This window comes from Nestor notabilis, unplaced genomic scaffold (assembly GCF_000696875.1).
Source record: "Nestor notabilis isolate BGI_N333 unplaced genomic scaffold, ASM69687v1 scaffold5432, whole genome shotgun sequence".
Taxonomy (NCBI): Eukaryota; Metazoa; Chordata; class Aves; order Psittaciformes; family Psittacidae; genus Nestor; species Nestor notabilis.
The window spans coordinates 16,537-36,907 of NW_009916911.1; the positions used below are offsets into that span (position 1 = coordinate 16,537).

At 36.4% G+C, this 20,371-nt stretch overlaps 1 protein-coding gene across 1 annotated transcript in view; it reads right to left on the reverse strand.

Annotated features, from left to right (window-relative positions):
* The window catches only part of LOC104413739 (desmoglein-1-like), a 21,330-nt gene extending 1,593 nt beyond the window's left edge, over positions 1–19,737 (reverse strand). Inside the window, exons 1-15 of the mRNA XM_010024818.1 lie at positions 19,690–19,737; positions 13,069–13,104; positions 12,563–12,691; positions 11,715–11,870; positions 11,421–11,568; positions 10,374–10,537; positions 9,966–10,100; positions 9,250–9,435; positions 8,821–9,080; positions 7,767–7,909; positions 7,401–7,619; positions 5,506–5,997; positions 3,479–3,627; positions 2,902–2,962; positions 1,099–1,304 (exon numbers count right to left, since the gene is read on the reverse strand). Of these exons, the coding sequence (XP_010023120.1) occupies positions 1,099–1,304; positions 2,902–2,962; positions 3,479–3,627; positions 5,506–5,997; positions 7,401–7,619; positions 7,767–7,909; positions 8,821–9,080; positions 9,250–9,435; positions 9,966–10,100; positions 10,374–10,537; positions 11,421–11,568; positions 11,715–11,870; positions 12,563–12,691; positions 13,069–13,104; positions 19,690–19,737 (2,532 nt within the window). The remainder of the gene's footprint in view (positions 1–1,098; positions 1,305–2,901; positions 2,963–3,478; positions 3,628–5,505; positions 5,998–7,400; positions 7,620–7,766; positions 7,910–8,820; positions 9,081–9,249; positions 9,436–9,965; positions 10,101–10,373; positions 10,538–11,420; positions 11,569–11,714; positions 11,871–12,562; positions 12,692–13,068; positions 13,105–19,689) is intronic.
* Between the last annotated feature and the right edge of the window lie 634 nt (positions 19,738–20,371).

Sequence of the window (20,371 nt, forward strand, 5' to 3'; positions counted from 1 at the left end):
GGAGGCCTATGGCGGGCAGACAATTCATATGTAGGGCTCGCAGCCTAGGCAGGTAGACTGTGGTCTGGGCGAAGACCATGCTCAGGACTTTGGGACAGCAATACTTATATATTAATCGATATTTTGGTGATATATGTGATCGTAATATTTATGCATGTTCATGATAATTATGAAAATATATCCCATTAATCCATTAATCTTGTAAACATCATCATTTTTTAACCCCATATTTAAAGGCTAATTAATTGTTGTTAATTACAAAGCTGCATATTTGTGTCACTTGCAGTTAGTAAGTCTTCTAGGGAACAGAAATGGCGATAAAAATAAGGAAGAAAGTGAACTGGTGTTCACAGTTCTTTAACGGTTAAAGTGACTTTATTAAGCAAGCTGTAGAGGAAGTAGGTGTGAACAATTTCACAAAGTTATTATCAAACTCTACACTGAAAAAGGTGACAAATATATAAATTTGGTGGTCTATTATGAAGCTGCAATAATTTAATTGTTTGCTACCCATACCTGCAGTGTGTCCATCAGTTTTACAAAAAGGCTATTGAACAATCAAACCTACCACGGCAGCAGCTCAAAAGTGGTACTACTAAGTGTCACAGTTTTTCCTAGTAGTATGATCAGCTTTGTTCTCACACCAGTCTCATATCACAGAAGTTTCAATTTGAGTGGAGCAGCCTTCCAATATCTGAAGGGGGCCTACAAGGATGCTGGGGAGGGACTCTTCATTAGGGACTGTAGTGGTAGGACAAGGGGTAATGGCTTTAAACTTAAACAGGGGAACTTTAGGTTAGATATAAGGAAGAAGTTCTTCACGGTGAAGGTGGTGAGGCACTGGAATGGGTTGCCCAAGGAAGTTGTGAATGCTCCAACCCTGGAGGTGTTCAAGGCCAGGCTGGACAGAGCCTTGGGCGACATAGTTTAGTGTGTGGTGTCCCTGCTCATGGCAGGGGGGTTGGAACTAGATGATCTTAAGGTCCTTTCCAACCCCAACTATTCTATGATTCTATGATCTTGGATTTTCACCATGTAAGCTGGAGAGGAGAATCTAACAGGCTCACAGATATACCTCAAAGAAGATCAGGCAGTTACCTCAGAGAAGTAGTTGTCTAGGAAGGCCATGTTCACCCCTCCTTCTCGATACTCTTTAATTGTTCCTCCAATTGATCCTTTTACTTCCCCTGTTCCAGAAATTCCTCCAGCTGTCCCGTAACCAGTACCAGTGCCATAGCCAACTCCTGTAGTTTCTTCAACACCAGAAGCTACTACTCCTCCTCCATATGTGTTTGTATATATGTCTGAAAATGAAAGAAGAAGTTATCCTTTCTGTGCTCTGTGAAAATTTACACAGAATTTGCCAGCTGTTTTTAAAAATAGTACAATGACATTACTGAGTTTCTAAAGGTATTTTAAACTAATTTTAGTCACAGATCTACGCACAGGTGCCAAACATTGAAACTGCAATTAAGAATTAAATATTAGCAGACATCTGAGAACTTGATTTTATTCCTGAGGCTAGGCAGCATGTGCATATGTGCTTTAGAAAATCAGTGATTTAGCTGAGTAATTGACTGGAGATTCCTGTGTCTGGTGTACATATACGCTGTCTTGGAATTTGCATTAGAAAATCAGATAATGCTTGTGGATATTTATGCAAATACATTAATGTCTATTTATGATCACTTTGGGGTTAAAATTGTTTTGCTTTAAACTCTTTTCCAAAAGAAATAGCTTTGTAACTTTTCTTACATTTTCTAGTCAATAGATTGTTAAGGGGAATTTGGGAGAAAAACAATGGAACATAATAACCACTAATGTTCATAATGCAGAATGAAAATGATCTTTAAGATAAATTATAAAGTCAGACTTACAGGATTTTATCTTCTCCACATTTTTTTCATATATGATAACAAGGAATGAGTGGTCTTAAATATCAGCATGTAATAAACCAATTGCATACAGTAGTGTTGACTATGATTATATTAGGAAACAGGCTAAATTTTATTGGAGTTTTTTTTTTCATTTAATCTTGTTAGTCTGAGTTTATAGAATTTGAATTGGGGACTTTCACCATAACAGTACTGAAGAGTGGGAATAAAGTAAATCACCTAAGTCTTAAACTTTTCAATGGCAGCAGAACTTCCCTGAGAATGAAGACTCTTAATTCATGTTTATGTCCCTAAAAGTTCCCTTTTGACTATGCTTTAAGCATGGGAACACTTTTGAATAATCAATAGTCATTAGAAAAGTTGCCTCTCAGAATGACATGTCTTCTTGTCAGAAGCTAGTGAAAATGGATCTGTGCCAGCATCCTTCCTTCCTGTTGTGGAGTAAGGAATGGGGAAAAAGAAGAAGTGGCACTGCTCAGCTTGTCTTATTCTCTATGGCCGTTGAATCCCTGGGGGAACTTTATCTCAGAAGTATGAATTTATTGTGCTATGTACCAGCTTTCTGTCTAGGCAAGTGCACAAATGGCTGCTTGACAGGTCCTATTCTCCTGTGGGAAGCAGAGCCAGAAAACTCTGAAGAGCTGAACCTTCCACCACCAAATTATGAAAGAAAATTTCCTTTTTATGTCTTCGAGATTGATTTCTACTAAAACTGGTGCCTTGAGAAGTCCCTCTATTCAGTAGGTGGAATGATAAAGAAAAATTGTGCAAGATTTGAAAGCCTTGGCAGATATTTCAAAATAAATGTAGTTTGCAGAAGTGAATCTGCTCAAAGACTCAAATCTCAGATTCTTTATTCATCCTGGAAGTCTTGCTAGCATCAGTTTTTGACTATTTGCTGATGTATGATTGGGTTATTACCAAAGTGCTCTGTGAATCAGAAGATGTGAAGTTCTGAAAGATAGCTTTATGACAGCTCACATAAAAAACTTCAGGATCTGCTTACCAGAGGGTTCACCAAAATCTCCTCCTGCAGCAGTTGTTGGGGCAAGAATGTGTGAGACATCCTGGAAAACAATATTTTGACTCCATGAATGGTGACTTTTAAATTTTTGTATGAAGACCAAGATGTTGTGAAGCATGTTAAGAAATTAGCAGTCTAAACTGTTGACAGTAACTGTTAATTACCATCCCCATTAAAAAAAAAAAAAAAAAAAAAGGAAAAAGACTCCATTCAAGTTTTTTTCATTGTAAATATATAAGAAGTGACCAGTGAGGATGGTTTCTATTACCTTGTCCTACTTTGCACTGATAAAGATTGCTAGTTATTGTGTTTCAGTTGAGGGAATAGGTATCACCAAACTGTTGGGCCAAGCTAACTGAACATAACTTAAAATGCATGAACTCCACCTCCAAATGTTAATTAAGAATCACCTTTCATATCTGCCTGGCAATTACTGTCAATGCCAGGCTTCTTCTAGATGACAACACAGGACTACAATCATTTTCATGCTTCTAATCAACTGCAGTCTTTTCCGTAAATATGAGCTACTGTGGGTTTTAGAAACATGGGATGTACTGACCCTGTCTTCAGGCTGAGCACCTTCTATTCCCCATGGATGAATTGCCCCTTCTGTGCATTCAGGTACGGGTTCAAATCCAGTTCCAACTCCACCTGCAGCACCAGGTCCACATCCACAACAGTCGCTCATTGACATCAAAATTGGAATCACTTAACAGGAAAGAAACAGGAAACAGGGATTTAGGACATCTCTTTCTCACAGGAATAGCTGTTTTTCCCAGAGACCTGCTGAAAGTAGCTACAGGCAGGTGCTCAGCAACTTTTGAAAATGTGTCTTTTGAAATGTTTCAAACCAAGCAGCCTCCAAGTCTGGCTTTCAGAATCATTAGCTGCTTTTGGAAATGTATGTATTTGGAAATTCAGAATAATTTGTATCTTCATTTATTGTAGAGCAACATGGGGGTGGAGTAGGGTCGTTACTCCAGATTTATGCCTATACACCTGGGAACAGATTTTGATCTATCTCAGGTGAATGAATGTAAGTTGCATGCATATGAAAATTAAACAGAACAAGTTGTGCTGTTTATAGCATTCAGTGATATTCATTCTTAATACATAAGCATACAATTGCCTTTTCAGATATTGTAATTGAAAAGAAATAAACATTATAATAGACATAGAAGAATCAGGGGAGAGAGGTCCACCTGACTGCAGTGATCTTTGGCTACGGGTCCGGTTGCATTTTTTACATCACATACATAATACTTGATTTGAAAAAATCAAGTAGAGGCAAAACCAGTAGAGGCAAATCTCAAACTCTGGTTTTAAGAAATGATTACATAGAGTGAGCCAGTTTTCCCAGTGTGCTGTATTATTCTTAGTTGTTCCAGGGACTCTGTGTGGGAAATTGCTGAATGCTTTAAATGCCAACATTGAAAACATTGCTTACTTTAGAAAGGCACTGCAATATTACATCTGGCCATCTTTAGGTCCTTAACCTAGATGTCTAAGTTAGTAACCCTGTACTACTTCAGAGGGACTGGTGGCAGTTGCCTACACTAGACTAAGCAGAGCATCTAAAACTCACAGTTTAACAACTGAAAAGGGAAAAGGGCTATATAGTGTACAGAGTGCTACTCCACACTGCATGACTAAGGACATATGTACTCTAGACTGCCAACTGTGAGAGATTTCCAAAGGCAGAAAGACAAACTGTCCTGTAACATTAATCACCTGAGAACTACGAACAAAACAGCCTTTTGCAGATTCAAAATTTTGTGTTAGTTGATTCGTACTAATTGAAAATCAAAACTCAAACTAAACCACGCTGCTCAAAAAATCAGGGGAAAAAAAATCAATTTCCTCTGGTTTTTTAGTCAGCATTTCTGCACTGGGAAATTTTACATGTTGATGGCTTGATGCCCAGGCCATGAAGGAAAGATAATCGCATCTGATTGTGGTGGTCTGAGAAGTAATTGTTTGCATAAAGCCTAACTAGAGTCATCGTATCCCTAAGCTTATATTCTTCAAAAATACTAGGACATATGAATGGATGATCTGTTTTGAATCTGTTATCACAATTGTTACTTGTTTTTAATAGATGCAGCGTTTGGTAGCAACAGCCAAAAAGTTATTATTTTTGTTGTTCTACTACTGAAATGCTGGCTCTGAGTTCAAAAGAAGCTTGTTCTTTACATCTTTTCGTACCTTCCTTGGAGCTGATACTTGTACATTTATTTTAGTAATGTAACTGAAGTAAAAATAACAAAGGGTAAGTTGTAAGTTGCAGGGGCAGCTCTTGCCCAAAATCTGTATCTTCTACTAAACATTTTTACCCTGTCTAATGTATCTGGATAACAATTTAGGAATAAAATCCTAATCTTTAGGAATAAAACAGTTATGTCTGAAAAAAATATGTATATAAATATGTAGAAATTCTTATAATTTCTAAGACAATTTTTTCTGTCAAATGGCCCATGGGAACTAATAGGTTAACAACCAACCAGAAAAGTCACCGTGTTTTAGAAGAATTAAAAAAATATACCTTTTAGAAAATAAATACAATTATTTTTTCATTTTTATACTTACAAACAAATATTAATCCACCAAGAAACATCAGGCCAATGGCAGCACCGCTAAGTGTGGTAGAAGAGTCGAGATTTCTGCCATAGTTTCCATTTCCGGCATAACCCTGATCGGTGGCTGCAGTATATTCCTCATTATCACCATAGTCACCAGTGTAACCCTGCCAATTTGTGTGATCCTCGGTATATCCTCCTTCAGCTCCAGTCTGACCATTACCATCACCTTGTCCTTGTCCTCCTTCACCTTCCTGTCCTCTTCCACTGTCACTGCCACCACCAGTGTCACTGCCGCCACCACCGCCACCATCACTACCACCACCGATGATAATTATTTTTGTGGCCCCACTGGTGCAGTAATTACGACTATCACACTGACAAGCTTGCACAGGAATTACATGTGGTTTAAGGCAGCGTCGGCCTTGACTATCTCTTACGCTGATATAGATCCTATAAATGTAAAAGTCAATGTTCTGAGTTGTTAGTTCTGCAGAGGAAGCTTTGAAAAAAAAAAAAAAGAGACATATATTTAGATTAAGGTATTGACTACAAATACTGTACAAATGAATAATGAATATTTGGAGTAATGTTCATAGAACAGAATGAAGTGCTCCCATTCTAAGATATGTGGTTCCTTATATTTCTACAGTATTTATTCAAAGCTGAAATTTATGATAGTCATCTATGCTAGTTTTTTCTTTTTGAAAACCTGACCCAGGTCAGTCTAGTCATCACTTTTTAATGTGAGAAATATAAAAGAGGCAAATGCACTTTTTTATATCTACAGCTGCTTTTAATGTTTTTTATTTGCATAAAGGTGAACATAAAAATTACAAGTTTGATACTTTTTTGTTTCTCTTACAAGGAATTTAAATGTGTTTTTCAAAAGGTTTTTTCAGTAGTTTAGTTTAAAAATATTTGAAGTTACACATTTGCATCTGTTTAGGACAAATAGGAGACACAAGAGTAGTTGTAATTGTGATATTTACCATTTAATATAGTCTTCTATGCCTACAGTAAGTTATGCAAATTCTGTCATTTAGTATTATAGTCATGTCCTATTGAAGAAAACTGGAAAAGCTTCACTGTGCACTGATTAAAATGTTTTTCTTAGAAATAAAAGTTAAGTACAATTTGTACAATAAATTGCAAAAGCTGTTATTTATTTGCCATTTTCTTATGCCTCTTACAAAGATAAAGCTCTGCCAATGAATCAGTTTAATAAATAAACTTGAGAGTTTTGTCATATGCTTAGAATTTTTTTGATAATATAGAAATAAAAATGTATAAAATTACAGAATCGTAGAATCACAGAATGGTTTGGGTTGGAAGGGACCTTAAAGATCAGTTCCTCTCACCCTGCCAGGAGCAGGGACATTTTCCACTAGACCAGGTTGCTCAGAGTCCCATCCAACCTGGCCTTGAACACTGTCAGGGATGGGGCAGCCACAACTTCTCTGGGCAACCTGTTCCAGTGTCTCGCCACTCTCATAGCAAAGAATTTTTTCCTAATGTCTAATCTAAATTACTTCTTTTGAATTACCTCATTATGTTTAGACCAATAGAGGTGCTTATAGTTACACTGAAGTATAAGTACAGTTTTGCTGCTCTATTTTTATCAATATGTTTTTAGTTTCCTTTAAAAGATGATAACCAGCTAAAACACATGTAATGATTCTGATTCTAGTGCTGATATGAGGTGTGCATATATATATGTATGTACATATATATGTATACACACACACCTATGCAAATCCATATGAGCATAAAATCACATTTAAGTGAGTTTAGAATAGATCTTAATAACAGATTTGATTTTTATTAAAGGATTACCTTAATCTGTTATTTTAGGAAAGAGCATTTACTATGGTTTATTCTGTAATAAAATGCAGGTTAACTTACCATTTATTGATCTGATAATCCATGTAGTTCGAGGTTCACCATGTATGCTGAATGTAAATGGGGCACCATATAGCTCACCATCCATATTTTTTGCTGTGATAATCACTGATGGGGAATGCATACATACTTTCCGTAACTCAGTATTAATAATTGGGCAATTGTCATTCATGTCTTGTATTGAAAGCACAATGGTGCCAGTAGCAGTATATCGAGGAACCCCTATAAAAAGAAGGTATTTGTGGTCAGGAGGGAATACTGACACTATAAACAATGCAGTTCAGGTGAGAAAACTAGAAACAGAAAGAAACAGTGAGAGAAATCTGAAACAAAGAGTTTAGTTTCAGAGAGCTTAATCTTTTTTCTTACCTCTGGTGATAGCCAGAACCTCTGCTCTGTACTGCCCATTGACTACATAGATTGATTCCCGGTTAATAATTTTGTTCAGTGTGATTTCACCAGTGTTTTGATTGATTCTGAACCAGGCACCTGGATCTCGTCCTATACTATATCTGTGTTTGGTGAAGTAAAAATAGTAATCATTAAGTTATGAATATATTTATTACATATTAATTTTGCAAAGAATATTTGTCACTTGGGAATATTTTCCTTTAGACTGTGCTTGGTCCTATTGCATTTTACCCTGTTCAAACAGAATTCCTTTAGAGTTAAAAAAATGCAGACCAGAAAAATAATTAGGAATAAAGTAAATGCAAGAAGTCCATTATATCTTGAAAGTGGTATCATAGGCTAAAAGTAAAATTTTTCTGGACCCTGTAAACCTTTACTAGAATCCTGTTCATATCAGTAGTTAAATCTACAGCTCTGCCTATAATATTCTGCAGTTGTATTTGCTAACATTTTTCTGTTTTAAGAAAACTTTTCAAACCTTTGTAAATTAGGTGCATTTATTTCTACATACATTAAAAAGCAAATTATGGTCCCATTAAGTATTAATTTCAGAAGAAATAAATTTCTTTTTTTTTTTTTTTAATATAGAATGAGCTGGTAGTGACCTCTTATATCTTGATCGTACATTATTTCCCATTTTGGGGATTTTTTTTGCATACTTTTAGAGATGCTAAGAAATTCTGAATATGTAGCAAATGTTTCAAGAAAAAATATTCTTAGTTTGGGTTAGAAAAAAAAATTTGTTCTGATTTATTTAATTTACAGCCTGATAGAAAAAAATGGTATTTTGCTTGTCTTGTGTACAAGGCTAAGGAAAGTACCTCAGGAAACAAAAACAATCATAGCATAAAAATGGGCAGAAGAATACGCTATTCTATTACCATTATTATACTGCTAATCTATTAACATTTTTAAAGTTGTTTTTTAAAACCACCCTTTAAAATGCTCATTTCTCATCCCCCTGACATCTCAGAATTATTCCACCCAGCTAGTTAAGCAGCGCAGAGCTTACACAACATTTGATGCAATAGCTCCAGTGTCCTCATCGATGGCTGTGTATGTTCCCACAACATAATTTGCTCTTGTTCTTTCTGATACAGAAAACACAACTGAAGATGGATTAAATCTTGGTGGTTCAATCACATTTTTTACTTCTATTGTGAGGGGTGTTCCAGATATTTGGTATTCATGCGCAACAGAATGGTGGAAGGCAGCTACATTCCTGACACCAATAATTAATGAGTGAGTCTGAAGATGTTCATAATTCAGTTCCTAAAAGATAAACCACAGAGAACTAGATATAAAAATTCCTTTAATTTTATTTAAATATTTTATATTTTAGAAGGTTGAGTGACAGTGTTTTTACTGCTCATTTAATGTTGTTAATTAAAATTATTTAAAATGATAATTTCAACTCTTGAATCACAATATTTATCCATACCTTAATTACTCTAACGATTCCTTGATTTGTAGCTCGATCTGTAACAATTTCAAACCATTTATCTTCATTACCAGATATAAAGAAAAATTCCGCTAACCAATTGTCTGTAAACTCTTCATCAGCATCCAGAGCTTGTATTCGTAGCAGTTCTGAACTGAGTGAATTTTCTGAAATACTTGCTGAAAACTGGAATGACAGATAAATACCTATCAGCAAACACTAAAATATATTGAAGAAAACAAAGCTGACTGCAGAGATTCTCTAGAAGGTTGTCTTGCCCATAGTCCATGACAATTTGATAAAATCATGTGTTCAGAATAAGCAGCTGAAGCACCTCAAGTGTTTGCAGAGGCATCTTAAAGGAGATGGATTTGTGCTTTCTATAAGAAAAGGTATACAAAGATTGTGTTAATCTGTGTAATCTGGCTGTATTGCAAGGATCTGGACATATGAAATGACTGGATTTCTCTGAATACAGAGAAGTCAATGTCAGGACTGACTTCTCTGGATACGAAAACAATCTATATGTGTGTTATCAGAACTGGTGTGCAAGGAGTAGATTGGATTTTGAGTATGTTGCAAGGAAACAACCATGTTAATCTAGTGAAGCATTCAAATGTGAATGAATTCTATGGGTTAGTAAGGGCTCTGTTATCAACTGGGTTTTTAGACAGGGTTTTAAGACAGTGATGTTGCTCTTGGTATGAAAAACTTACAGAGCTTTGAGCAAGAGTTGGGAAATTGTCGTTGACATCAATAACTTTAACGTTACAGCTACAGAGGGATGATATTCCATCAGCAGCTCCATCCCGGTCTGATGCCTTCACAACAAGGGTGTAGCTACTATGTTGCTGTCACAGAAAGAGAAATGAACATGTTAGAAGGACTACCCATACATCTTAAATATTATAAATTTTCATATCTTGCTGCTATTTCCCAATGCAGAATTTGCCTTAGACATTTTATTGTAACATATAGAAAAAAATACATCTCTTCCATAATTTTTGTAAAAACCCACAACCTTTCTCTCTTTTTATCTTTTTTTTTTTTTCCCTCCCCTCCTCCCCCCCTCGCCATATACACCACAACATCATATTATTTAACTTTGGAACAGGAAATGTTACCTCTCTGTCAAGATAATTTGCAAGATGGAGTTCTCCAGTATATTTATTCATAATGAACATGGGTGGACCTGCAGGTTCCTGACTCTCTATCTTGAAGGCAATTTTAGAATTCAAGTGATTAGGTTCATCTGCATCTGATGCAATTATTTTCATCACCAGTGTGTCTAAAAATAAAAAAATAACAATTAAAAAAACAAATCTATTTTGTTCCTGCAAAAAAAATCAAAACAATGCTATAACTTTATGTATAAAAATGATTGAATGTTATCTATTCACTCACATTTACAAAAAACCCCAAAGGTTTCATTTTGCAGTACTGATTCTGACTGAATGTTAATGACTTTCAAATGCATTAAAAATGAAGGTCAAATGGAGCAATGCAGATTTTCACTGGACTTCTTTGAGTCAATGTAGGGGCTATGTAAAAACGTAAGTACTGAGCTTGTGGATATTCATGTAAGGAACCTCTCCAGTTTTAAAAAATAATTTCTGCAAAGTAGAAAATGAGTGTCAGGCACCATTGCCTTAGTGCTGTTTGCATGTCTAGTGTGGATTGCTGTGCTTCTTGTAAAAAGAAACATTTTAATAGTTTAAGTAAGGGTTTAGTAATATTCTACTGCAACTGCCATACTCAGACTACAAATACAAATATTTAAAATAGAAAAAATGGGGGAAAACCCATATTTTATATACCTTCAAAGGAAATAAGTGTACGTATAATGCTAATTTTTTGTAATAAGGAATGAACTGATTTATTTTAAATTTTCACACTTGAAAGAATTTGCATGATGGTATGATTCGAAACTGGTACATTCAATGTTTGTGTGTGGGAGGAAAGGAAGCATCACTGGTTAATTTTAGGGTATAAGCTTGGGCCCTGGCTCAAATAGCATGTGGAGAAGCATATACTGCTCCTTCCTTTGCAGTAACCCTGGCCATTTTATGTCATTACCTAAGAAGAAGTAGAATGAGCACTCCAGGTTTGTATTAGCTATATTCTGGGACCTTCGCTACCTACACTATAATAGGCATAACATAGTTACTTACTGTCCATACTGCATTCTTCAATAGATCCCGTAAATACAGTTTGTGCAAATATTGGAGGGTTATCGTTTATATCCAGAACTCTGACTCGAAGTTCAAGAGGTGGTTCCAAATCTACACCTGTCACTGAGTGTTTAGCAAAGCAGCGTATCTAGGTAAAGAGATTTATTCATTTTAAGACCAAAAGTGAAGTAAGCAAAGTAACAATCTGAAACAAATGTATTTATCTTCTTCTGCTCTCCCTGCCCCACCCTGGATCTATCATTATAAAAGTAAAAGAAAGAGGGGAGTACTTACAACAAACACTGGGGTTACTTCCCTATCCACTATTGATGTTATATTAATTTCTCCTGTTCTTGGGTTAACAACAAATATTCCATAGGGGGCACGATCGATTCCAACTCCAGAGATGCTGTATGTGATTGGATGATTTTCTTCACAATCTGATCGGATCTACAATAATAGATAATAATAATTTATTCCAGTTTACTGAGGTCACCTGCAGGGCTTTTTATCCTATTGTTAGTTCCTGTAAAAAATGCTATATAATTTCAGTTTCTCAACCACTTATCACAAGGTTCCATTGACAGAACCAATGGAAGGTTCTACAAAACAGTCAGCCTAGACATCCGTCTCCCCTTAAGTGCTGGACAGGATTTCTATTTCTCTTAAACCTTCTGTCAGGGAAGTGGAGAGAGAAACTTCCAAGAGTATCCCCTCGGCTGGACTTCAGTAAGGGTACAGTCATGGTTAGAGGTCATCTTCGTTACTCTGTTGCCCACAGAAGTCATATGCTATCCTTGAACTTCTGCTCTGGGTTTTCTCAGGGTCAGAGAGAAAAGGAAAATATCATGATCTAGATGTGTACAGATGATATACACAAAGAGGCTATGATTGGAGCAGTCCAGGAAGTAGACTGGTGGTAATATTCTAGAAAGCCTTTGGTCACTCCTTAGCAGCCACATGGGTTCACCTTGTGGCACTGCCTCAGCAGAGTTGGAAATCTTGCATCATCCTTCTTTCATTCTATGTTCCTTGCTTTGTCTAATCTAAGCAAATATATTTTGAAATCTCTCTGCTTTTATCAGCCTGTCCTTAGAAAAACTTCCTTGTCAGCAAACACTTCTGTTGCACCTTCTACTTACCTTGGCGATTGGATTCCTCTTAGAATTGTCTTCTCCTTCTCTACAAGCTGCAGCAAATTTGATCCATTCGCGTTTTTGTCTTCTGAAGGTTTTCCATCTTGCCATCCCATTTTCATCCCATTCTTTTACCTTTGACAGAGAGTTCCAATATCATATGACCAATAACCTCAATCCATTTTAAATTAATACAGACATTTAGAATTTCCAGCAATAAGGAGAAAAGGAATTTTTATAGATCCTGTGCTTTTTTATTTGTCTATGAGTCTCAAACTCTAAGAATCTACATGTTTACTTTAAAATTATTCTTGTGTATGAGATACTCATTTAGGCTCATGGGAACTTCTCTTCACAGGGTAAGCAGGTTATTACCTGCAACTGTTTAATATTTAAATACATTTTCAATCTTCAGGTTCAGCAATATTTTAGTTCAGTATTTTCCATTTAGTTTTTGCATTGACTACAATTCCTTTGATCATAAAAACAGTTTCCAAAGAAATATATATTACCTCTACATGAAATCCTGTGCTGAAATCCAGGAGTACCTGCAAGAACGATAAGAAGATTGGCATATAAAAATGCAGGGCAAAATGCAGTAAGCAAACCCAATTGCCTTACATTGCTATACTGCAGGACTGGAGCAGTACTTTTTCTTAGGTCTGTTGCAGTAGCCCATCTAGGCCAGGTACAGGATTTCTATAAATTACTTTGTGCAATTATTTTTTTTTTCTACCTATCACTTCAATTCCTCAACAGTTAACACCTTCAAAATTAATTCTGTCTTTCAAGGCAGAACATTGAGTTTAAATGCATGTGCCACAGCAAATTTCAAGTTATACCTACATCAAAATACACGTTTCACCAGATTTGTAGGTTATAACACTTAATCTGAAAAGAGATGTGGTTGTAAAAGTTGATATCAAAAAGTATTTCCAGGAAACTAGAAAAAGAACGTTTATTTAAAAAAAAAAAATCTTTATTTTTCTTGTTTAGAAAGTCCACAGTAGACCTGAAGTACTTTACTTTGCTATATGTAGTTTAACCAAAAAGAACAAAAGTGTTTTGTGAAACTTCCCACTGAGGTTGAAGAAATTCGTCATAAGATGGAAGGCCAGCTGCAGTCATCAAGCAGATTTCTCTGGATTGCAGTGGGCTTTGATTTGAGATCTAACTATGCAACCAAGGTCTTGAGTAAATAAAGGTGGCAGGATCACACGTAATATGTAATTACTTTAAAATTAAAATAATAAAGAATCCTTAATTTCCTGATTAGCATAATTTAAAAGAAGGTGCAGTTTCATTAACCTCATTTCTAAAGAAGGTGTGAAAATGAAGTTCATTTGGTGGATATACCTCTTCGGTGCACCTCTTTTGGGTTTAGGACCTGCATCTGCTCTCCTCAGATGATAAATGGTGAAGAATATGGGACTTACAGGACTGCATGCTTGATTCATTCATCATTGGGAGAAACAAAATATCCAAGTGACTCAAAAAGTGTTGAAGAATTTCTCTTTTTTCACCAAATGTGGTTTTCAGCTGAAGTTATCAGTTTCCTTATAATTTCCCAGTACTGTTCAATAGTTGGTTGTTTGGTTTTGGTTTTTTTTTTTTCATCTGGCATGTTTTGTCTAGTGTTTTGGGTTTTTTTTTTGGTCAGTTTTACCTGGATAAAATCTGTGACCATCTTTTTCTCTATGGTAGTTTTACCTCATGGGACTTTCCTCACTTCAGATTTATTGCATTGTTCTGTCAAGGCTGCAAGATGGGCACAGACTTTTTTCCACTTCATATTAAAACAACCTCTTATATGCAACAGATTAATGGACAGCAGCTTCACACTCCGTCTTCTGTCTTCCCCCTTTTCCCCACCATATTTCATGTACAAAGCAATGCCTCCAATGATCTGATCTTGCCCAGAACATTCCCCGAGACCTTCCACATAATGGCTGCCCTAATCTGCTTCTAAATGAGGGAATTTAGGCTGTGGATTTGATCATTTGGTGTTCATACACCTTGAAATTTATCAGACTATTCATGGGTTAAGGTTTTTTTTTCTTGTTTAATTGAGCAAGCTATTAACATAAATGGTTAAGAAAAGTACTCTGCAGGAAAATTATTACAATATCTTTGCATTGTGCTAAAAGCATCAATATAACTTTTAATCTGAGTTTATGTCTTGGTCACTATTTATATCTTCAGTTGCAGAATTGGGCTCAAATTCATGTGCAGCCATTACTCATCTCAGATAAGGGAGAGTATCAGACTTCATTTAAACTGTGGGTTTTTTTTCACCCCAGTAGGAGCTCAGGCCTGTCTTTCTAAATCCCTCTTGGAGCCTGGGGAAACATGGGGTGTAGAAGGGACAGATTACCCTCACCAGAGAACCTCAGTGATGAAGTCCACCAGAATTAGCACTGATTAACATCTCTTATCAGTTGATCCTACCAGCAGAGCAGAACCTCCTTTGGTGAGTACAGTGAAATCCTCTCCACCCTTAGGCTGAAATCCCTTCTGGCATGCAAGCAATTTTCTTGACCCAGGAAAATATGGATATACACCTTCCAGTGCAATGTTAGAGAATCTTGTCTACTGTCTGCATCCTGTGGCCTGTTTTGTTATTAAGCAGTGAAACTAAGATCTCACGTACAGCCACATCGCTCTCATACTCAGCAGGCCTATCTGAAAAACTGTATTGAATATCTCTGAAATAAGTATTATGCCTGTATTCTGCTCTTTAAGGACACAAGTATTCAAAACCCAGTTGATTTCAGCCTATAGGGAGTTCTGTTTTAAAGCAATGAAGAATACATATTTTACACTGGAGTTTCATCTTTCGTTTTTGAGCACCATGGTTATGTCAGGAGTTTGTTCACCAGTAATGCTGGGGATTGTAAATTTAGGACCCATATTTCCACATTTATCCTATGCTAACTAAGGAAAAACCAATTCTGCTATGTGTTGCTAATGGAAGATCTTGGAAGAAGTCTTGATGGTTTTGAATCCAGAGTCCTTAGTACAGTTTGTGATATTATTTGAAAAGGCTGATCCTATTATTTTGATGTATGCATTTGATATATCTCTCCCTCACTTGCTGCTGTGTGAGGGGAAGGAGGGAAGGCAGACACCAGACAAAGTTGAGCTAGACCTCATCAATTCTGAAATGACATCTATCCAACTGTATCTCCATGGTTCTTCTACCTCCCCAATTACTGTTTTCCAGTTCTCCACTGTTACCAGCAGTTAGAAGGCTCCCCACACCCCAGTTATCTATTGCTAATGTCTCTCTGTGATACAAACTCTTTTTTTCTAGTGCAGTTTGTAGCAGAGAAGTATTATCTCCTAGCAGATAACTCCTGCATGCTTCTAGGTAGTGAATAAATTTTCCCTGTAAACTAGTATCTGAGTACAGTACTTTCCATAGATTCAGTGATTAATGATAATTAAAGTAATAGGAGCCACTGGAATGTGTGGGATGCATCCTGAGAACCTTGGGGTAAGCAAGCTGATCAAAATGATACTGAGGTTTGTTGTCCTGGTAGTCTCTGAGAGACTGTGAAAAAATGGAAACTTTGCAGAGAAGCCAGAGGCTTGTTGCACAAGCTGTTTCTGGTTTGTGTTGGGACAGGTGCAGGCAGGAAACATGTTTATGGTGACTGTCATTTGCACAGTGGCCAGTCTGAAAACTTGTCTCTTATTGTAATGATACAGAGCTTCAATCTTGTGCCCAAAATGACGCCTTAGAGTCACACTGGAGTTATTCTGGATTTATTCTGATGTAACTGGGAACAGAATCAGACCCATAGGATGTGTATAGTTCTCTGCACCTTCAAAGCAATTTACAAACAAGAATTAACTAATCATTAATTGACTGCCAAGCAATATTATATGCAATTACGGAATCCTCCCTCCTCCACCTACTGAACACGCCTTTAACATCTTCCCAGCATTATTCATATTGGATCTTCTTCTCTCTCTTTGAAGTCAACAGCAGTATTGTTACTGGCCTGTATGGGAGGAGTGCTGAGAACTCACACATATTATATTAGTCATGAGGGTGCCATGGTAGCTCTGGTTGTGTCAGCGTTTTGGGACTTTTACGTCTGTCTTAGTCAGCCAAAGCTCTAACTGCTAAAGGGTTGAAATAATGAACCCTTCCCTTTATTCATTCTGCATCTCTTTAAAAAATGATAAAACAGTGCATACGAAATAATGAGTAGCATAGGACAAAATAACCTTATATTTTTAAAAGCATGCATTTTTTTATTCACTTTTAAGTCAAAACACAAACGTGTTTTTGTCTGTACTTTTCATTTCTCTCAGTTACTAATGAAGGTGCTTCTAATTTAAAAGGGAATTTTTCAGGATTATTTTTCTGGCATTTTGTTTTCTAATTCTGCAGAAGTCAGGTGTTTCTATTACTTCCTGTGTTACCAGCTGATGTTGATAATTTGTACTGCACCAGTGATGGAAAATCCATTGCTATTGCTATACAATGTTCATCTCAATCAGAAGAATATATTCCCAAGTTTTATTTATTTTGAAACATATTTATTTGAAGAACTGATGTGAAGAATTTCCATACAGTAACTAAGCCTAACCATTAGAAAAATTAGCAGAAAAGTAATTTCAATATAGGGTGTATGCTATTATCATTCAAATTTGAGTTTTTCAGATTAGTCATGCTAAGTCTCCTCAATAAATCTCCTCAATAAAACCTGAATTCTGTTATGGCTTAGCTGCAAATGCACATTTGTTTTGGGGCCATTTTTACTTAGGAGTGTAAAAATGCAGACTTAAGAACTGAATTGGAGGTGATAATTCCTGGATGCAGAATTGCATTAGTATCTATTTCAACAATAAAATTCTTTGGCAGATGAGCCTGCAAGTTCCTGGCTACATCCTGGCAGATGTTTTGTTGCATAGGCAAGGAGAGGATTTAGCCCCTTAATATTTTTAAGTGCAACCAAGTTATGAGTAGGAGGTGTAACTATAGCCTAACTGGAAAAAAACCCTGAAGCATAGATAGCACATGGGAAAATGTAGCCAGACAAAAGTGCATATAAGATATGCGGTGAATTTAAAATTATTAGCTGTCACATGATAGCTGGCAGGAGAAGAGTCATACCTGATCAAACAGGTTATTTCCATAAAACGTGTCTGTGCAAGTATCACAAACAGGGCTCCCTTACTCATGAGAATAACGCCTTTGAAGTCACGTGAACAAGGGTTGCAGAATCAGTCCCACCAATGGTGAAATGCATATAGAAAATTATTACTTTCAGGACCGGTAAGTTTTCTTTTTATGAAAGTGCAGTAGTGTACTAAAATATGTATAACTCCACAACAATTTTATTTCATACAGCTTATTAACAGTATACTAACCAGACACACCATTCAGACAGGTAATTTTCATGCAAGATTAATCAAGCTTAAACCCAAAACTGTTTCTCAGAATACACTAAAATTTGGTACATAATTTAGAATTTATTTAAGCTTTACAGTTTGTCCATCAGCTTTCTATCAAGCGCTGAAAGATGCTATTAAGCTGTACAGGCCACCATGAGCTCTGCTGTGCAGGATGCATAATAAGAACAAGAATTGTTTCCTCTGGGTAGTAAAAGTTCAAATATTTGATAGTCATCGAAACATAATGGCAGTTTTCACAATTGCTTCTTTTCCTCATCCAACACATCGGTCAGAATTGTAACAACAATATACTGAAAGAATGAAAATGGCTCCACAGTTGCTGTGAGAAGCAGTAAAATCTCTTTTGAATGGACACATATTAGATACAGTTCTGTCAACATTTGGTTTTGAACTTTGGCAAATCAGGAGTATGCATCACCAGGTAACTGAGTAAACTGAATAGTCACTACATGAAAATCCAGAACTGTTAATGTGATGAACAACAGGCCAATCTCCGGGACCTCTGCTGCATTAAAACAAGCAGAAACTCATCCGCACTGTAACTCCCTTTTGCCAGGTTTTGCCATTGTTTGCTTGGCAGCTGCCCTGTGTTTGTTAATTCTACTTTACTGACTGCAGAGCTGTCACCTGAAGTTAATTGACTACCTTTTCTAAGTAAGTCTTAGTATTTCATATTCTATAAAAACAAATACCTTTTCCCTGACTATAACATTTGTAGAGGTGTCACTAATGAGAAGTTATCAGACATTTACCCTTACTAGTACACTGTGTAAAATATAAAATTGTGCCAAAGCCATAGAAGGACATAACTATAACAGAAATCCTACTCTTCAATTTTCAGGGCCTTAAACCTCTGCCTATTTCAGAAGATCAGCTCAGTCAAGCAACAATAATCCAATCAAAAATCAGATTGCAGGAGCAAAAGGGCCCCCATAATTCTTTTAAGTCCTTTCTGGATAATTTCTGTGCCTTGATGAACACATTCTGCAACTATGCCACTTGACCATAGCCACAACTTTCCTTCTACAGCGAGAAAAACAAACTCAAAGAGTGACACTTTCAACACGCATTCGCTTGCGCAGCACATGGCGGCTCAGACACTAATGCACTACAAGGCAGGAATAATAGAAATAATAGAAATAATAGGCCAAGTCTTTCTTTTTTTTATTTTTTTTTTTAATTACTCAGCTATGGTCTTTGCTAAATTTCACAGTTGTTTGTTGAATACAGCTGTACTCTGAAGCCCTCTTGCTAATCAGGTTAGAAAATGAGATTTGTTTTCCATGTTCCCTCAACTGATAAAAACCCCCAATAGACATAGAACCAAATCATAACCAGTCAAGTTATTAGAATTTTATAATTATAATAATTTTATTAACAACAGTGACTCTTTAAATAGTAGCCAAAGACAACATTCACCTAAAAAGTCATGCATTAAACATAGAAAGACACAAATTGAACATCAACAGACTGCAGAAAGTCAAAATCAAAGGAAACATTTGTCAGCATGCAAAGAAAACCTAAATTATTTGTACAGATTTTTCAGAAGCGCAATTTAAAATAAGCACAGCTTGGGTATTTTCTGCTAAAATTCACAAGATTTTTGGGGGCTAGTTTACACCGTAAAACGTTGTGGTCTGCTGAGGAAGACTCAACTGACATAATCACAGAGTTTACAAATTTTGTTTTAAAATCTGACTTACCAATAAAAGGAACAGAAAAGCAGCCGTTCGGTGAGGGAGCCAATCCATGGCATCTGACTTCTCGGGTACAAGTCCAACTGAGTTATGGTTACAAGTTTATTCCTTTTCCCCTCCCCCCCAACTCTGGTGTCTACTTAAAAAGATACTCGGTAGATGTCCTTATACTCAGCCCTTCAAGGTGTCTCTGCCTCCCTCTGAGAGAAGCACCGAAGATGCTGTATAACAGAGTGTCTTTCCCCACCCCAAAATCCTGGGCTGGTCTCACCTGAAACGCTTGACAACATCATTATTGCTTGCAGGTAAAAGCTAAGAGACACACCTTAATTCTTATTGCACTGAAACCCTTTGTTGGATACGAAAAGGTACGTTTTAAAAACAGAAGGCAAGCTTCACTGAGAAGATACTGAGTGATTTATAAATTACTCACAACATAAGGAATCATTAAAATGGTAACTGATGATTTCTTTAAACGCAATTACCAGTTTTCTCCTTGACCAAGTATAATAGAAGAGCTTAATGAATATTACCGTAAGGATTATGGACTTTAAGAAATTATTAGTTTGAATTAAAATACATCAGTTTGTTTACTTCCAGGTGTGAAGAAGTCACTTCCACGCACATTGTTCACAGAAGTGCAGCACTCAGAGCAGAATGGGGTTGTCATTAAAGAGGTAACATTAAT